Here is a 14,543-nt window from a genome sequence, read left to right on the forward strand (position 1 = left end):
AGAGCAGCTGCTTGGCAGTGCTTCTGTGATTAGGATTTTTCTCTATGAAAACCCTCTCACCACATCCACTGATTGTGAATCCTTGAAGATTCGGCTTAAGAATATGTGTCCACAGAGCGCTTGCCCAGGGACCGACTCTGCAGCCCTGAACACATCTCAGGGAGGTCAGACTGCGCCACAGTTTGTTATCGTGTCTGCTCTCTTCTGGTTCCTTAGGAGATGACCGAGTATGCATGCAGCCCCTCAGGACACAGACTATACTTCTCAACTTCCCTCGCTGCCTTATGTGAGCCCAGGAAGGGGGGGTCGGGAAGAGAGGCGACCGTGGGGGGCCTGCTGGGGGCCGCGGGGGGGGGGGGGAAGGGGGAGGCAGTGGTGTTGCCTAGCAACGAGCAGCAAAGCACACTGGGCAGCTGGTGCGCTCCACCTCTCTTCCTTTGTGCTAGTGTAGGCTATGCCAGGTTAATTCTCCATGTCTGCTGTCGCTATGAAGATGGACACCCGCGTCTCTGACACTGCAGAGCATGCCTGGTTGAGTTACGTCTGGACTCCCACCTCTCATACAAGAATATCTCCTTGAAGCCCCTTTTTCAATAACCAACGCCATATATCTCTCTCCTGCAGTTACTACCACTCCAACTCCAACCAGAATGCTCTGCGCGAGTGCACGTGCCTAGAACATGCAAAGCCCTGGGATTCGATTTTTCTCTATGAAAAATCTGAATGTCTCAGATTTTTTTTTCATGCACCGTTTTATGCAAAGTATAATAGGGAAAAATTGACAAAGAAAGATAATCCTAGATTTTAAAGCTATATCACCCCTGGGGAAAGTTGGGCAGAGGAACTGGTGTTTGTTTTTGAGATAGGGTCTCACCATGTAACCCAGGCTGGCCTCAAACCCATGATCCTTGCATCTCATCTATCCGGGTGCTAGGATTACAGATGCGGGCCTCTATGTCCAGCCCTGGGAAAGGTTCTCAAGTGGCTCTGATTACATTTAAACGTTTTAATGTCACATACAACATATGGCTCTAACACCAAAATATGGGTAAGGACAAAATTAACACATTACCACATCTAATTTCTTCATTGTTGTAAACACCAAATTTTTAAAAAAAAAATCTAATTTTCTAATTTTAAAGGAAAGCAACTACTTTTAGTTAAGCCCTTTCTCAGGCAAAGAGCAGTCTGTATGTCAGGCAGATCTGCCATCAAGATGAGGACCCAATTTGTGTTAAAACTCTCAAACTATTTCTTGAATTATGACTGTACAGAGTTTAAATCCTAGGGTGAGGATGCAGCTGGGTGGCAGAGTGCTCGCTTACCATGCGCAAGGGTCGAGTCCCGGCACCACTAAAACAAAAAAGTTTGAATTCTAAACGAACCCAACAATCAGCGGGTCTCTGAGCTTCAGGAAATCCAGATGCTCAGTTATCTTCGGGCCGATAATCCCAAGAATTATGCAGGTCCACCACGACTGCGGAGCCGTCGCTGCTTAAGCACACCGAGTCTGCAATGAGGGACCGCAGCCTGTCTTCGTCAGCACACAGGCGGTGCAGTTTGGGGTATGTGAGCAGTCTCTGCAGGGGTATGTAAAACTTCTCTCCTTCACAGAAGGGTTTGGGAGAACTTTCTATTCTGGCCTTTTCGGCCTCCGTGAAGACTGCTCCCAACAGTAGGTGGGGGGCTGGGCAGGAGTCCGTGTCCCCTGGCTTAGGGCCCGGGTCCTTCTCCCGTTCCCGCAGCATCCTCTGGTGCCTCAGCCTCAGCCGGTCCACTTGGATCAGGAGTTCCCCAACCAGAACAAACTTGAGCACCTTCTCCTGCTGTAAACTCGGGTAGGAGGTGGTATAAATCTGAGGGCAGAAACCAAACACAATACCGAAGCTTTTTAAACCATCAGCAATTCAGCCCCATGAGAACCGTGCGGGCCTCCGGCATGTGCGACACCGGCATCCGGCATGAGTGTCAGAACCTACTCATTGTAAAAGCCTTGGTTATACTGGGAGTCAAACACATGCAGGCGTTACCTAGCTGGTTTGCTTCCGATTCTAATGCCAACTATAACCCAGTCAGGTTTCTACCAGCAGGCACTAACCTTAATTTTTTTAAGATTTATTATTTTGTATGTAAGAGTGTTTTGCTTGCATGTATGTCTGTGCGCCATATGCATGTCTGGCACCCACTGAGGCCGGAAGAGCTCACTGGATCCAGGAAGACTAGAGTTAACAGATGGTTGTGGGCTGGATCAAACCTATAACCCAGTGTTTCTACTTGGTATCACATGGAAATCAGTATAAAAAGAGAAAATGGTCCAATCTAGAAGCAGCGATGTGTGCCTCTAACCACAGCTCCCTGAGAGGCTCAGGTAAGTCAGCCACTGAGCCTAGAAAGCCAGGCCACTCCAGGCAGTGAAGTGACACATAGGCAAAAGAAAAATTAAAAATAAATAAAAATTATTCCACCAAATGAAAAATGTATTCTTTTGAAAGCTAAGGTGCATGTGTGCTCTCACACTCCTACACTAATCACTAGTCGCAGGCTAGGGAGGAACTATTACTGGCTTTCTCTTTACTGCTCACACTCCTAAGAGATTACAAAGGAGGCAGCAAAAGTTCTGCTTTAAAACATCCTAAGAAGCCCTCCAGCAAACTGTTCTCTGTAACATAAAGCCAAGGGGCCAGGCCATCTGGAAGGATGCCATAGGCCAACCCGGCCAATACTCATCCAGCCCGAATCTTTCTATGATGAGCCTCAAAATTAGGTCATTTAGCCAGGTGTGGTGATGCAGGTCTTTAACCCCAGCACTTCAGAAGTAGAGGCAGGAGTTCTGTGTGTGTGTTCAAGGCCATTCTGGTCTATATAGAAAGTCTAAGCCAGCAGGGTAAGACCCTGTCAAAAAAGAAAGACAGAAAAAGAGAAGACAGAGAGAAATTAAAAATAAAAGAAAGCAGGACATTTATACCCCTTTCTACTTTGGGAATCAGTAATGTAAAAAATAAGAAATGGGGAGAGGAAGAAGGAAGGAGAAAAGAAGAAGTAGAGGAAAGGAATGAGGGAAGGAAGGAAGACAGAGGGAGGGGGAAAGGGAGGGAGAGAGGGAGGAGGAATCGTGATAGTCTTAGTAGTAGTTGCCCTGGTCCCCATTGTCTGTCATGCTGACCCACGGACTTCTAGCCCCGACAGCGACCTCACGAGAATACTCACAGGTTTATAAACATGCTGGTCATGCTGCTGGGAGACAGAGGGCTCAGACAGCTTCCCAGTGTTTTTCGTAAAGACACCTATCTGGGTACAGTATCCAACATGCTCAGATCCAGCTGGTGGTGTCCCTACCCCAGTAAACTCCACACAGTAATTGTAGCAGTTTGCCACTTGGGAAGCCCTGAAATCAGACAACAAAGGGAAATCACTTCTCTGAACACCAGGGTATGGCTAAACAGCTTATCACACAAACAATTCTCAAGCGCCTTCCTGTCAGCAGTGTTAAGAACCACGGAAACAGGCCGGGCGATGGTGGCACACGCCTTTAATTCTAGCACTTAGGAGGCAGAGGCAGGCAGATTTCTGAGTTCGAGGCCAGCCTGGTCTACAAAGTGAGTTCTAGGACAGCCAGTGTTACACAGAGAAACCCTGTCTCAAAAAAAAATAAATAAATAAAAACACAGAAACAGGATGAATCAGAGTATTTCTAGGCCAAGCACAGTGGCACGTGAGCTATATAAGGAGATACCACCTCAAAAACAACCTAAAGGGCTGGAGAGATGGCTCAGCGAGTAAGAACACTAACTGCTCTTCCGAAGGTCCTGAGTTCAAATCCCAGCAACCACATGGTGGCTCACAACCATCCGAAATGAAATCAGATGCCCTCTTCTGGTGTGTCTGAAGACAGCTATAGCATACTTACATATAACAATAAATAAGTAGATCTTTAAAAAAAAAAAAAGAAAAAAGAAAGTGTTTACACATCAAAAAAAAACAACCTAAAGTTACAGATTGCTATGCGGGCATGTGATGCTTCACCAGGGTACCTGATTTCTGTAGGGAACAAAGGCAGTGACACATTTTCAGCTTCTAAGTCACCACAGGAAGAGGAAAGGGAGGCTATGGGTCAGAGAGTAGGGGTGGATGAGGGGACCTCAAAGACATCAGCCTAAAGTATGCACATTTGGAATTCTGTACAAAAAGAAATTGTACAGAAACCAAAAAGGCACCCCAAGATGGGCATGAGCTCCCCTCACGGCCCAGACCTTCCCCACTTTGGCCTCATCCTATGCCACACTACAGGTGCCTCTTACAGACATCTCCCAAGCACACACTCTTCTGCTGCTGCACAAACGTTCTCCTTTCCTTGTGTTCTTACTACATTGTAAGTCACACATGGAGGCCCTGCTAGAGTGAGGTACGAAACAGCTTAGGTAAGACAGACATATCAAAGCTTATTTCCTCTAACAGGGTTCCAACCAAAAACAAACAAACAAAACCTTCCGAACTTACCAGGTCTGAAACTCCATTCTGCTCCACTCAAATTTATGATCGGCATCCCTCAGGGTCACTGTAGGGAACAGGGGGTTGAATTCAGCATTTGGTGTGCTGATGACAATCATGGTGGGTGACAGGTATCCAAACACCACGTCAGGAAATCTGGCCAGATCATCTGAATCCAAATGTTCTATTCTAAAGTGGTTAATAAGAAGATGCAATTAATGTGGCTTCACTTTCCCTAGCCGAATATTAATATAATGAGCAGAAATAATTCCTACCTGAATTATTACCTGTTGATTTCTCACTCCTTTGATAATCCAACAATCCTCAACCCATGAACAATTGTGTTTATGTTTGAACCCTTCCCACTCCCAGCTTCACCAAAGATGATCCATCAACTAAGATCTCCTGCTGCATTCTATAGAACTTATGTCAATATTCCTTTTTTAAAGCATCTGACTTTGTACAGTCCTTGATTTGATGCCCCAAGAATACAACATTACGGCTATGTGTTCTTTTCAAAAATGCATTCCCAGGCAGCTGCAGGGATAGCGCAGAAATTATGAGCACATACTGCTCTTACAGAGGATACAAGTTTGGTTTCTAGAACCCATATCAGGTGACTCATGGCCACCAGTTGTTGCAGAAAATATTAAAAAAAGAACGCCCCGCCAGAGTGGTTGTACCAATTTGCAACCCCACCAGCAGTGGAGGAGTGTTCCTCTTTCTCCACACCCTCTCCAACACCTGCTGTCTCCTGAATTTTTAATCTTAGCCATTCTGACTGGTGTAAGATGAAATCTTAGGGTTGTTTTGATTTGCATTTCCCTAATGACTAATGAAGTTGAGCATTTTTTAAGATGCTTCTCCACCATCCGAAGTTCTTCAGGTGAGAATTCTTTGTTTAACTCTGTACCCCATTTTTTAATAGGGTTGTTCGGTTTTCTGGAGTCTAACTTCTTGAGTTCTTTATATATATTGGATATTAGCCCTCTATCTGATGTAGGATTGGTGAAGATCTTTTCCCAATTTGTTGGTTGCCGATTTGTCCTCTTGATGGTGTCCTTTGCCTTACAGAAACTTTGTAATTTTATGAGGTCCCATTTGTCAATTCTTGCTCTTAGAGCATACGCTATTGGTGTTCTGTTCAGAAACTTTCTCCCTGTACCGATCTCCTCAAGGGTCTTCCCCAGTTTCTTTTCTATTAGCTTCAGAGTGTCTGGCTTTATGTGGAGGTCCTTGATCCATTTGGATTTGAGCTTAGTACAAGGAGACAAGGATGGATCAATTCGCATTCTTCTGCATGCTGACCTCCAGTTGAACCAGCACCATTTGTTGAAAAGGCCATCTTTTTTCCATTGGATGTTTTCAGCCTCTTTGTCGAGGATCAAGTGGCCATAGGTGTGTGGGTTCATTTCTGGATCTTCAATCCTGTTCCATTGATCCTCCTGCCTGTCACTGTACCAATACCATGCAGTTTTTAACACTATTGCTCTGTAGTATTGCTTGAGGTCAGGGATACTGATCCCCCCAGATTTTCTTTTGTTGCTGAGAATAGTTTTAGCTATCCTGAGTTTTTTGTTGTTCCAGATGAATTTGATAATTGCTCTTTCTAACTCTGTGAAGAATTGAGTTGGGATTTTGATGGGTATTGCATTGAATCTGTATATTGCTTTTGGCAAAATGGCCATTTTAACTATATTGATTCTACCGATCCATGAGCATGGGAGGTTTTCCCATTTTTTGAGGTCTTCTTCCATTTCCTTCTTCAGAGTCTTGAAGTTCTTGTCATACAGATCTTTCACATGTTTGGTAAGAGTCACCCCAAGATACTTTATACTGTTTGTGGCTATTGTGAAGGGGGTCATTTCCCTAATTTCTTTCTCAGCCTGCTTATCCTTTGAGTATAGGAAGGCCACTGATTTGCTTGAGTTGATTTTATAACCTGCCACTTTGCTGAAGTTGTTTATCAGCTGTAGGAGCTCTCTAGTGGAGTTTTTTTGGGTCACTTAGGTAGACTATCATGTCGTCTGCAAATAATGATAATTTGACTTCTTCCAACCACTCTGGAAATCAGTCTGGCGGTTCCTCCGAAAACTGGGCACCTCACTTCCAGAAGATCCTGCTATACCCCTCCTGGGCATATATCCAGAGGATTCCCCACCATGTAATAAGGATACATGCTCTACTATGTTCATAGCAGCCCTATTTATAATTGCCAGATGCTGGAAAGAACCCAGGTATCCCTCAACAGAAGAGTGGATGCAAAAAATGTGGTATATCTACACAATGGAGTACTATTCAGCCATTAGAAACAATAAATTCATGAAATTCTTAGGCAAATGGATGGAGCTAGAGAACATCATACTAAGTGAGGTAACCCAGGCTCAAAAGGTGAATCATGGTATGCACTCACTAATAAGTGGTTATTAACCTAGAAAACTGGAATACCCAAAACATAATCCACACATCAAATGAGATACAAGAAGAAAGGAGGAGTGGCCCCTGGTTCTGGAAAGACTCAGTGAAATAGTATTCGGCAAAACCAAAACGGGGAAGTGGGAAGGGGTGGGAGGGAGGACAGGGGAAGAGAAGGGGGCTTACGGGACTTTCGGGGAGTGGGGGGCTAGAAAGGGGGAAATCATTTGAAATGTAAATAAATTATATCGAATAAAAAAATTAAAAAAAAAAAGAACGCCCCGCCAACTCCCTGTGGCGGAACCGGACCACACTCCCGCACTCCTGCCACCACCAACTCTCTGGAGCCGCTGGTCTCTAGGCCCACAAACTCTCAGGCCCTGTAGGGCCATAACACCTCTGCTGGCCCATCTCACTTGCCAATCCCTCTGTCAGCTATCTCTCCAGCAGGAGACCATGCAATGCCCACACCATGGTCGGTCAGCTCACCATCCAATTACCAGGTAGAAGCATGACTCTTTAATGCTTGATTAGCTAGCCAGTTAGATTTATGTATATTATAAACACAATTACAAGATGCCAATAGATAATTTAAAAGCCAATTGAAAATAAAGCTTTAATCCAGTATTTCTAACCTTTGATAACATCACGTCTGAAGCCACCCCATTCCTTCCTCTCTTCCTCCCCATTCCTTCCTCTCTTCCTCCTCTGACCTCTGTCTGCCTCCCCAACTATTAGCTCCACCTCCCCTTTCCTGTCCATAATGAATTATAAAAAATAAATTTAAACAAGCTTCTTTATTATTATGCATGTGAGTGTTTGCTTGCACACCATACACCCTCAGAGATCAGAGGAGGGAGCTAGGGCCCATGGACTGGGTTATGGATAGATGCTGGCTGCCGTGTGCGTGCTGGGAAACATCTTTCCAGCCCCACAGATGAAATCTTTACACAGGGGTAAAGGCATATATATTTTTCCTTTAATTATCTCAAGGAAAAAAACCCACTGTGTCAAGGAAGAGAGCACATGTGTAACCTGATAAGCAAGAGAAGAGAAGCAGTAACAGCTGGCTGTGCGGTGAGTATATGAACATCTATTTTTGGAATTATCTTCATATTTGGAATTCCCAAGAAATACTAAAAGTAAAAAGATACACCCAAGTGAGCTGGTTTTTTTCAAATAACCACACTGATTTATGAGGCTAGCTCCTTCATATTTTCCAAAATGAACAGTTTCTACAACTTTCAAACTTACAATTCAATGCATGTTATCAAATCGAATCCAAGCAAGCGGGAGTCTCTCTCCACAACAGAGCCATGATACAAGGTGACAGTCAAATCTAGATCCCGGGGTTTTACAAACTCCCCCAAATAGGGAGACAAGCGATGCCTGCAAAAGAACCATCGTTAAGTTAGAAACACGGCCAACGACCGACTTAGCAATCCTGGGGCTGGAGACAGCTCAGCAGCAAAGGGTTTGCCCCACTAAACAGGGAGGGGCCCTGAAACTCAAAATCCTGCTTTGGTGTATCTGGGTTTATGATTCGCAACATCAGGGGAAAAAGGAAGAGAGGGAGGGAGGGAGGAGGAAGAGGAAGAGAGAGAGAGAGAGAGAGAGAGAGAGAGAGAGAGAGAGAGAGAGAGAGAGAGAAAAGTTAAAAAAAAAAAGGGAATTCTGATAGCTATAGCTATAGAACCCAGATTATCACCGTTTGCCTACACTAATGTGACTAACTTGGCCTATTTTTCTCTTCTTGTACTAAACACTAGACCATTGGGCAACTTCCTTCCACAGTGGGAAGTCAGGCCAGGAAGAACACAATTTTAATGTTCACAGTGGTTCTCATTTTCACATTTTGCCTCTCTATGGATCAGAGATGTTTTGGCTCTTTGCTCTTTGGAAGAGCAGGTCTCAAAATGATGTAGAAATCTAACAGGTATCAGAGAGTAGAAAGGGGAGCGTGACGGGGCCACACACGGGCAAGCTGTGCAATCCTCCCTCAGAACTGACACAGTCGTGAGACCTAGCCCACACCTTAGAGACAGGCTTTAAACCAGGCATGGCAGCACACTGCAAACTTAAAATAAGGGCACCCTGTACTATATCATAATAGTGTGTCTGGGGAGGGGGGAGAGAGAGAGAGAGAGAGAGAGAGAGAGAGAGAGAGAGAGAGAGAGAGAGAACTTATGGAAAAGACCCCATGACCTATGACTATACCTCATTTTTCTACAGTTCTACTACCACTCTGGGGACCAGGCTTCCAACACATGGTGGGGGCGGGGGAGGGGGGGCAAACCACATCCAAACCATAGGACTAGAAGAATTACCCATTTGAATGCAATTTCTCCTCATTGATATCTACCCCAACAAGCAGTTGAATGCATGGGTAGATTTTTAGCAGCTTTAGAAGCTTGGTATCGCCACATCCCAGGTCTGCAACCTATAGATGAGACACAATGTCATTTGCGAGACATTCATAGCCAGAAAGGTGTGAGTTTTTAAAACTGGGGGGTGGGAGAGGGTGAAGTACAAGAATAAGGAGCCAAGTTCAGATCCCCAGCACCTACATAAAGTCAGGTGGCAGCATGCACATGTAATCCTACCCTCAGCCTAGCCAAATCTGACATATCCAGGTTCAGTTTCAGACCTATCTCAAAAACATACCTAATGTGTGACAGAGGAAGACACTAATGTTGACCTTTTTGGTGCCTCCATCCACATGTGTGCATGCATGCATGTATGCATGCATGTGTGTCCTGCCTCTGTGAGAGACTGTGTATCAGTAGTAAAAACATAGTTATTATATGGAAGGATGATTCCTATTCAGAACATTTGCTACTCTCTATATTTGACACAAGGAAGTTAAAAGGGCAAGGCAGTCTTCTGCCTCTAATCCTAGCACTGGGGATGCTGAGACAGAAAACTATGTTTGAAGGCAGGCAGGACATGAGACCCTGCCTTAGGGGGTCCAGAGAAGACTAGTCTTCCCATTCAGAATCACATGTTGGGCTGGAGTTGTAATTGGATTCATAAAGCGCCTGCCTACCATGCCTGAAGCCCTGGGTCCCCTTCCCAGCTCCCAGTGAACTGTGAGTGACAGCAAGACCCAGAATCCTAGCACTTAACAAAGCAGAGGCAGGGGCATGGGGAGTTCAAAGTTACCCTCAGCTGCAAAGCAAGGATCAGAGTTGAGTCTTTTTTTTTTTTTTTAGGTGGTTTGTTGCTTTTGGTTTGTTTTGGTTTAGACAGGGTCTCGATGCGTACTATACTCCTTGCTGGCCTGGAACTCACATTGCAGACCAGGCTGGCCTCAAACTCACAGCAATCCTCCTGCCTCTGACTGAGAGTGTTGAGACTACAGGCCTGTGGCATCATGCCCAGCACAGGTTGGAGTTTTAGCATCATGCTTCAGAAACAAAGCTTGCTAAAACTCTGTTTCATTCCTTTCTTATAGAGTAGTTTAATTTCTTAATTTCTTTTGTATGTTTGTTTATTTATTGAGACAGGGTCTCCTATGGCCTAATTAATATGTAGACAGGGTCTCCTATGGCCTAATCTAATATGTAGACAGGGTCTCCTATGGTCTCCTATCTGACCTCAAACATGATATGTAGCCAAAGCTGACCTTGAATTTCTGATCCTCTTGCCTATGCCTCCTAAGTTCTAAAACTGCTAGGTTTATTGGCTTAAACCATTGCACCTAGTTTACACGATACTGGACATGGAACTCAGGGCTTTGTGCATGCTAGGCCAGCATTCCACAGGCTGAGCTCCAGCTCCAGCCCCAGTTTCTCAAATTATTTAAGGAAACAATCACACTGAGCCATGTGAAATTCCATATTGAACTCTGAGCTGCCAAAAATAAGTCACTTCAGACTCTTGAGTGAACAGATTTGCTTAAAAGACCACCAAGGCAGGTGTGTGAACATTTGCAAAGCAGAGGTGTACCTAGAAGTCTGTGAGAGAAGGCCACTTTACCCAGTCCTCCACACTGGGAGGAGAAAGAATCCTTCACCTTACTGGAATCTGATCTATGGCCACAGCAGGCTCATTAGCATAATCACCAGGGACTTTATCTATGAAACCATGACTTTGTTCCAAAGTTGATGGACAGGCCAGTTATCATCTGACCTGCTGCAATTTTGGTTGGTTGGTCAGTTTTTGCTTTTGAGTTAGAAACCCACTATGTAGCTCAGGCTAGCCTCAAAACTCCAGAGCTTAAGCAAACCTCCTGCCTCAGCCTGGAACCTTAACGTATACCTGGGGTTGGATATGTGTGCCACTCTGGCCCACTTACCATCTAATATGAAAAGAACCACAGTACCTCTGACCACAATGTTGCAATACTGCCTGATATTCCAAAAGAACATTCCAGAAATATGGAATCTATGACATTAAAACCAACTGCAAAAAGACAAGATTCTCCTCACATTTAAATTTTAGCAAAGAGGTCTGGAGAAGTGGTCAGAAGTTAAGAATGCTGGCTGCTTTTTCAGAGGACCCAGGTTCAGTTCCCAGCATCCATACCAGGTAGCACATAGTACCAGGGTATCTAATGTCTTCTCTCTCTCTCTCTCTCTCTCTCTCTCTCTCTCTCTCTCTCTCTCACACACACACACAAACACACACACACACACACACACACACACACACACACCCCAGAGCTGATTTGTTTTTGTTTGGTTGGTTACACACACACACATACACACACACACACATACACACACACCCCAGAGCTGATTTGTTTTTGTTTGGTTGGTTTATTTGGTTTGGTTATGTTAGGGTTGGTTTGGTTTGGTTTGGATTTTGGAAACAGAGTTTCTCTGTGTAGCTCTGGCTGTCCTTGAATTCTACAGACCAGGCTGACCTTAAACTCAGAAATCCACCTGCCTCTTGAGTCATGGAATTAAAAATCTACACCACCATGCTGGGATTCAATTAATTTTTTTCAAAGAAAAAAAACTTACTCATAGAAACTTTTTTGTTTGTTTGTTTTTTGAGACAGGGTTTCTCTGTGTATCCTTGGCTGTCCTGGAACTCACTCTGTAGACCAGGCTGGCCTCGAACTCAGAAATCCGCCTGCCTCTGCCTCCCAAGTGCAGGGATTAAAGGTGTGCGCCATTGCCCAGTGGAAACTCTTTTTAATATTGGTGCTTTTTTTTTCATTGGTGCATTTTTATTGCTTACCACAATACACAGATGGAGGTCAGAGGACCTATGAAAATCAGTTCTCTCAGCTTCTACCCGGAGGATCCTGGGGATTTGAACTCAGATCATAAGACTTGGCAGCAAATGCCTACACTGGCTGAGCTATCTCACCGGCTAGCAAGGTGATTTCCACCTGGGCTCTGAGCGCCCTGTACAGGGCTAAAGAGACTTGCCTCACTTCATGTTCCAGGAAAGGGGTCACTGCAAAGAATGACCTTCCTCCATTAAGACTGAGGTAAGACTCTTTGTGTTTCCATTCCCAGCCTCAATGTTGAAAATTAATATTTGTTCCCATTTCCCATAACCACACTTTCCTAAAGCTTCTTTCAGACACCCCCCCCCATGCCAATGAACTTTGTCTCCCCAAACTGAAGAAATCGTTTTTCCTCAATGATCCTTCCCAACTGGGCTGGGAAATGCCTGGAGCCCCACTACTGTCAGGGGAAAGTTTAAAGGCTAAAAAGGAAAAGCAAGATCACTGAGGCCAGGCATGGTGGCAGACAGCTTTAATCCCAGTCCTGGGAAGCAGAGGCAGACAGATCTCTGAGTTCAAGGCCAGTCTGGTCTACAGAGTTCTAGGACATCCACGGCTACACAGAGAAACTCTCTTGAAAAAAAAAAAAAGAAAAGAAGAAAAGAAAGTACAAGATAGGGTAGGAAAAGAGGGGGAGGGGGAAGAAAAGAAATTGCTTGATCCCAATAGTTTGAGACCAGCTGTCAACCTAGCCAGACCCTATAGACAAAAACAGATTGTGGGGAGAGGGTGCTCAGCAGGTGCCATGGCAAACACTGTAACCACAAACCTGGGAGGGAGAGGCAGGAGAATGGAGCTGGAGGCCAGTTTGAACTACAAGACCCTGTCTCCAAAAATAAATAATCATAATTAAGCTGCCCTCACTGTTAAAAATGCTGTTGCTGGCCCTTCTTGGGATTATCATAACTTTCCCATTTGTGACTTTGTTCATGACTCCATGGTTTAAAAAAGAAAAAAAAGAAGAAAAACAAAAACAAAAACTCCTTATCTCTGAAACACGTGGAGCTCCTGCCCTTAAGGTCTTCTCCACTTGGAGAAGCTGAGGCAGGAGGATGGCTTGAGCCTATGAGGTGGAAGCAGACTATGCAACCTAAAAAAACCACATCTCTTTTTCTTTCTGACAGTTTTCTTGTATACAAGGTACTATAATCATATCCAACACCTCAAATCACTCAGGCTGGGGAAGCAGACAGCTTGCCTAGCATGCCAAAGCCCTTGTTTGTAATTCCAAATACTTGGGTGGGAGGCCGGGGGGGGGGGGGGGGGGGGGTATTCCTACAGTATATTTAATAAGCCACTTTAATAGGGCAGTCTTAACAGATAATAATAATAGTGATGATAATAATAATAATATAATAATTACCTTCTTGGGCTCGTGGCGATCCACTAAGTCTCTAACGAACTGGTACCGTTGCTTGTATAATGGCGGTTTGAACCTAATTACCTTCTCTGCACATACTTCTTTAAAATTACCACCAATCACACTATTGCACTGCAAGATTTTAAACAACAACATAAAGGTCTCAATCACACATGACTTTGGACATTTAAGAAGAAAACAAAAGGATCAATCTGAGCAACAGCAGCTCAAACCCAGGGTCACTCAGCAGTGCCACTGTGTGACACAACCTCCGTGCAGTATGACCTTCCCGTAGGTAAATGTCGGGGACCTCTTTACTGTGTAAACTGCCCAGGACTGTGGTCCAGACAGACTGAAGACTAAGGCACGCTCTCAACCCCCAGGCTTCACTCAGACTTCTAAGGCCACTTCTCTAGCAGGCTCTGATCTGGGTCTGGACCCCAGTCTTGGGACTGCATAGGCCAGTTATACCAAGAGTTTTGCTAACTCGGTTTAAAGGGAGCTGGTTTCCCACCTTCATGTTTCTTCTTGATTTTCTAAGCACTCACCCTATCTTCCCATAAACCACTCCTTGCCTGTGTCTCTATCGCTACATCTCTATCTTCTGCTGCCGCTGCCATCGCTTTACTTACCCAGAGTTAAGCCCTACTGTTCTTGTTGCAACCGTCCTAAATCAGAATACCCCCCCACCTTTTTTTTTCTTCAGCAGATCCAAGAGAAAAAGAAATGTAAGCTGTGTCTGCAACAGCTGTCCCTACTATTTCTACAAGTACTGTAAAGGACTAAATCAAGACAAACTTGTATTTAGGGTAATGATATCCAATAAAAGCAAATTACATGTGGGGCTTGGGTGTAGATTAGTGGCAGCCCACTTGTCTTCTGGGTGTGGCCCTGGCCTCCATCCCCAGCGATACAATAAAATACACCCCACACCTGCAACCCAGGCCCAGTCTCCTCTCCCTCTCTCCTGCTGTGCTGGGGGCTGAACCCAGAGTTTCACACTTGTTAATGCTAAAATTAATCAAGGTGAAGTTGCAC

The 14,543-nt window shown here is 44.7% G+C and overlaps 1 protein-coding gene across 1 annotated transcript; it reads right to left on the bottom strand.

Moving 5' to 3' along the window:
* Positions 1-740: 740 nt before the first annotated feature.
* Henmt1 (HEN methyltransferase 1) lies at positions 741-14,125 on the bottom strand. Its single transcript, XM_052180913.1, has 7 exons — positions 14,054-14,125; positions 13,509-13,637; positions 9,231-9,343; positions 8,158-8,292; positions 4,498-4,677; positions 3,208-3,385; positions 741-1,856 (listed from the first exon to the last, which is right to left on the bottom strand). The coding sequence occupies exons 1-7, from the start codon at positions 14,123-14,125 to the stop codon at positions 1,428-1,430; spliced, it is 1,236 nt and encodes a 411-aa protein (XP_052036873.1). The 3' UTR covers positions 741-1,427.
* Positions 14,126-14,543: the final 418 nt, after the last annotated feature.

Source organism: Apodemus sylvaticus, chromosome 4 (assembly GCF_947179515.1).
Source record: "Apodemus sylvaticus chromosome 4, mApoSyl1.1, whole genome shotgun sequence".
Taxonomy (NCBI): domain Eukaryota; kingdom Metazoa; phylum Chordata; class Mammalia; order Rodentia; family Muridae; genus Apodemus; species Apodemus sylvaticus.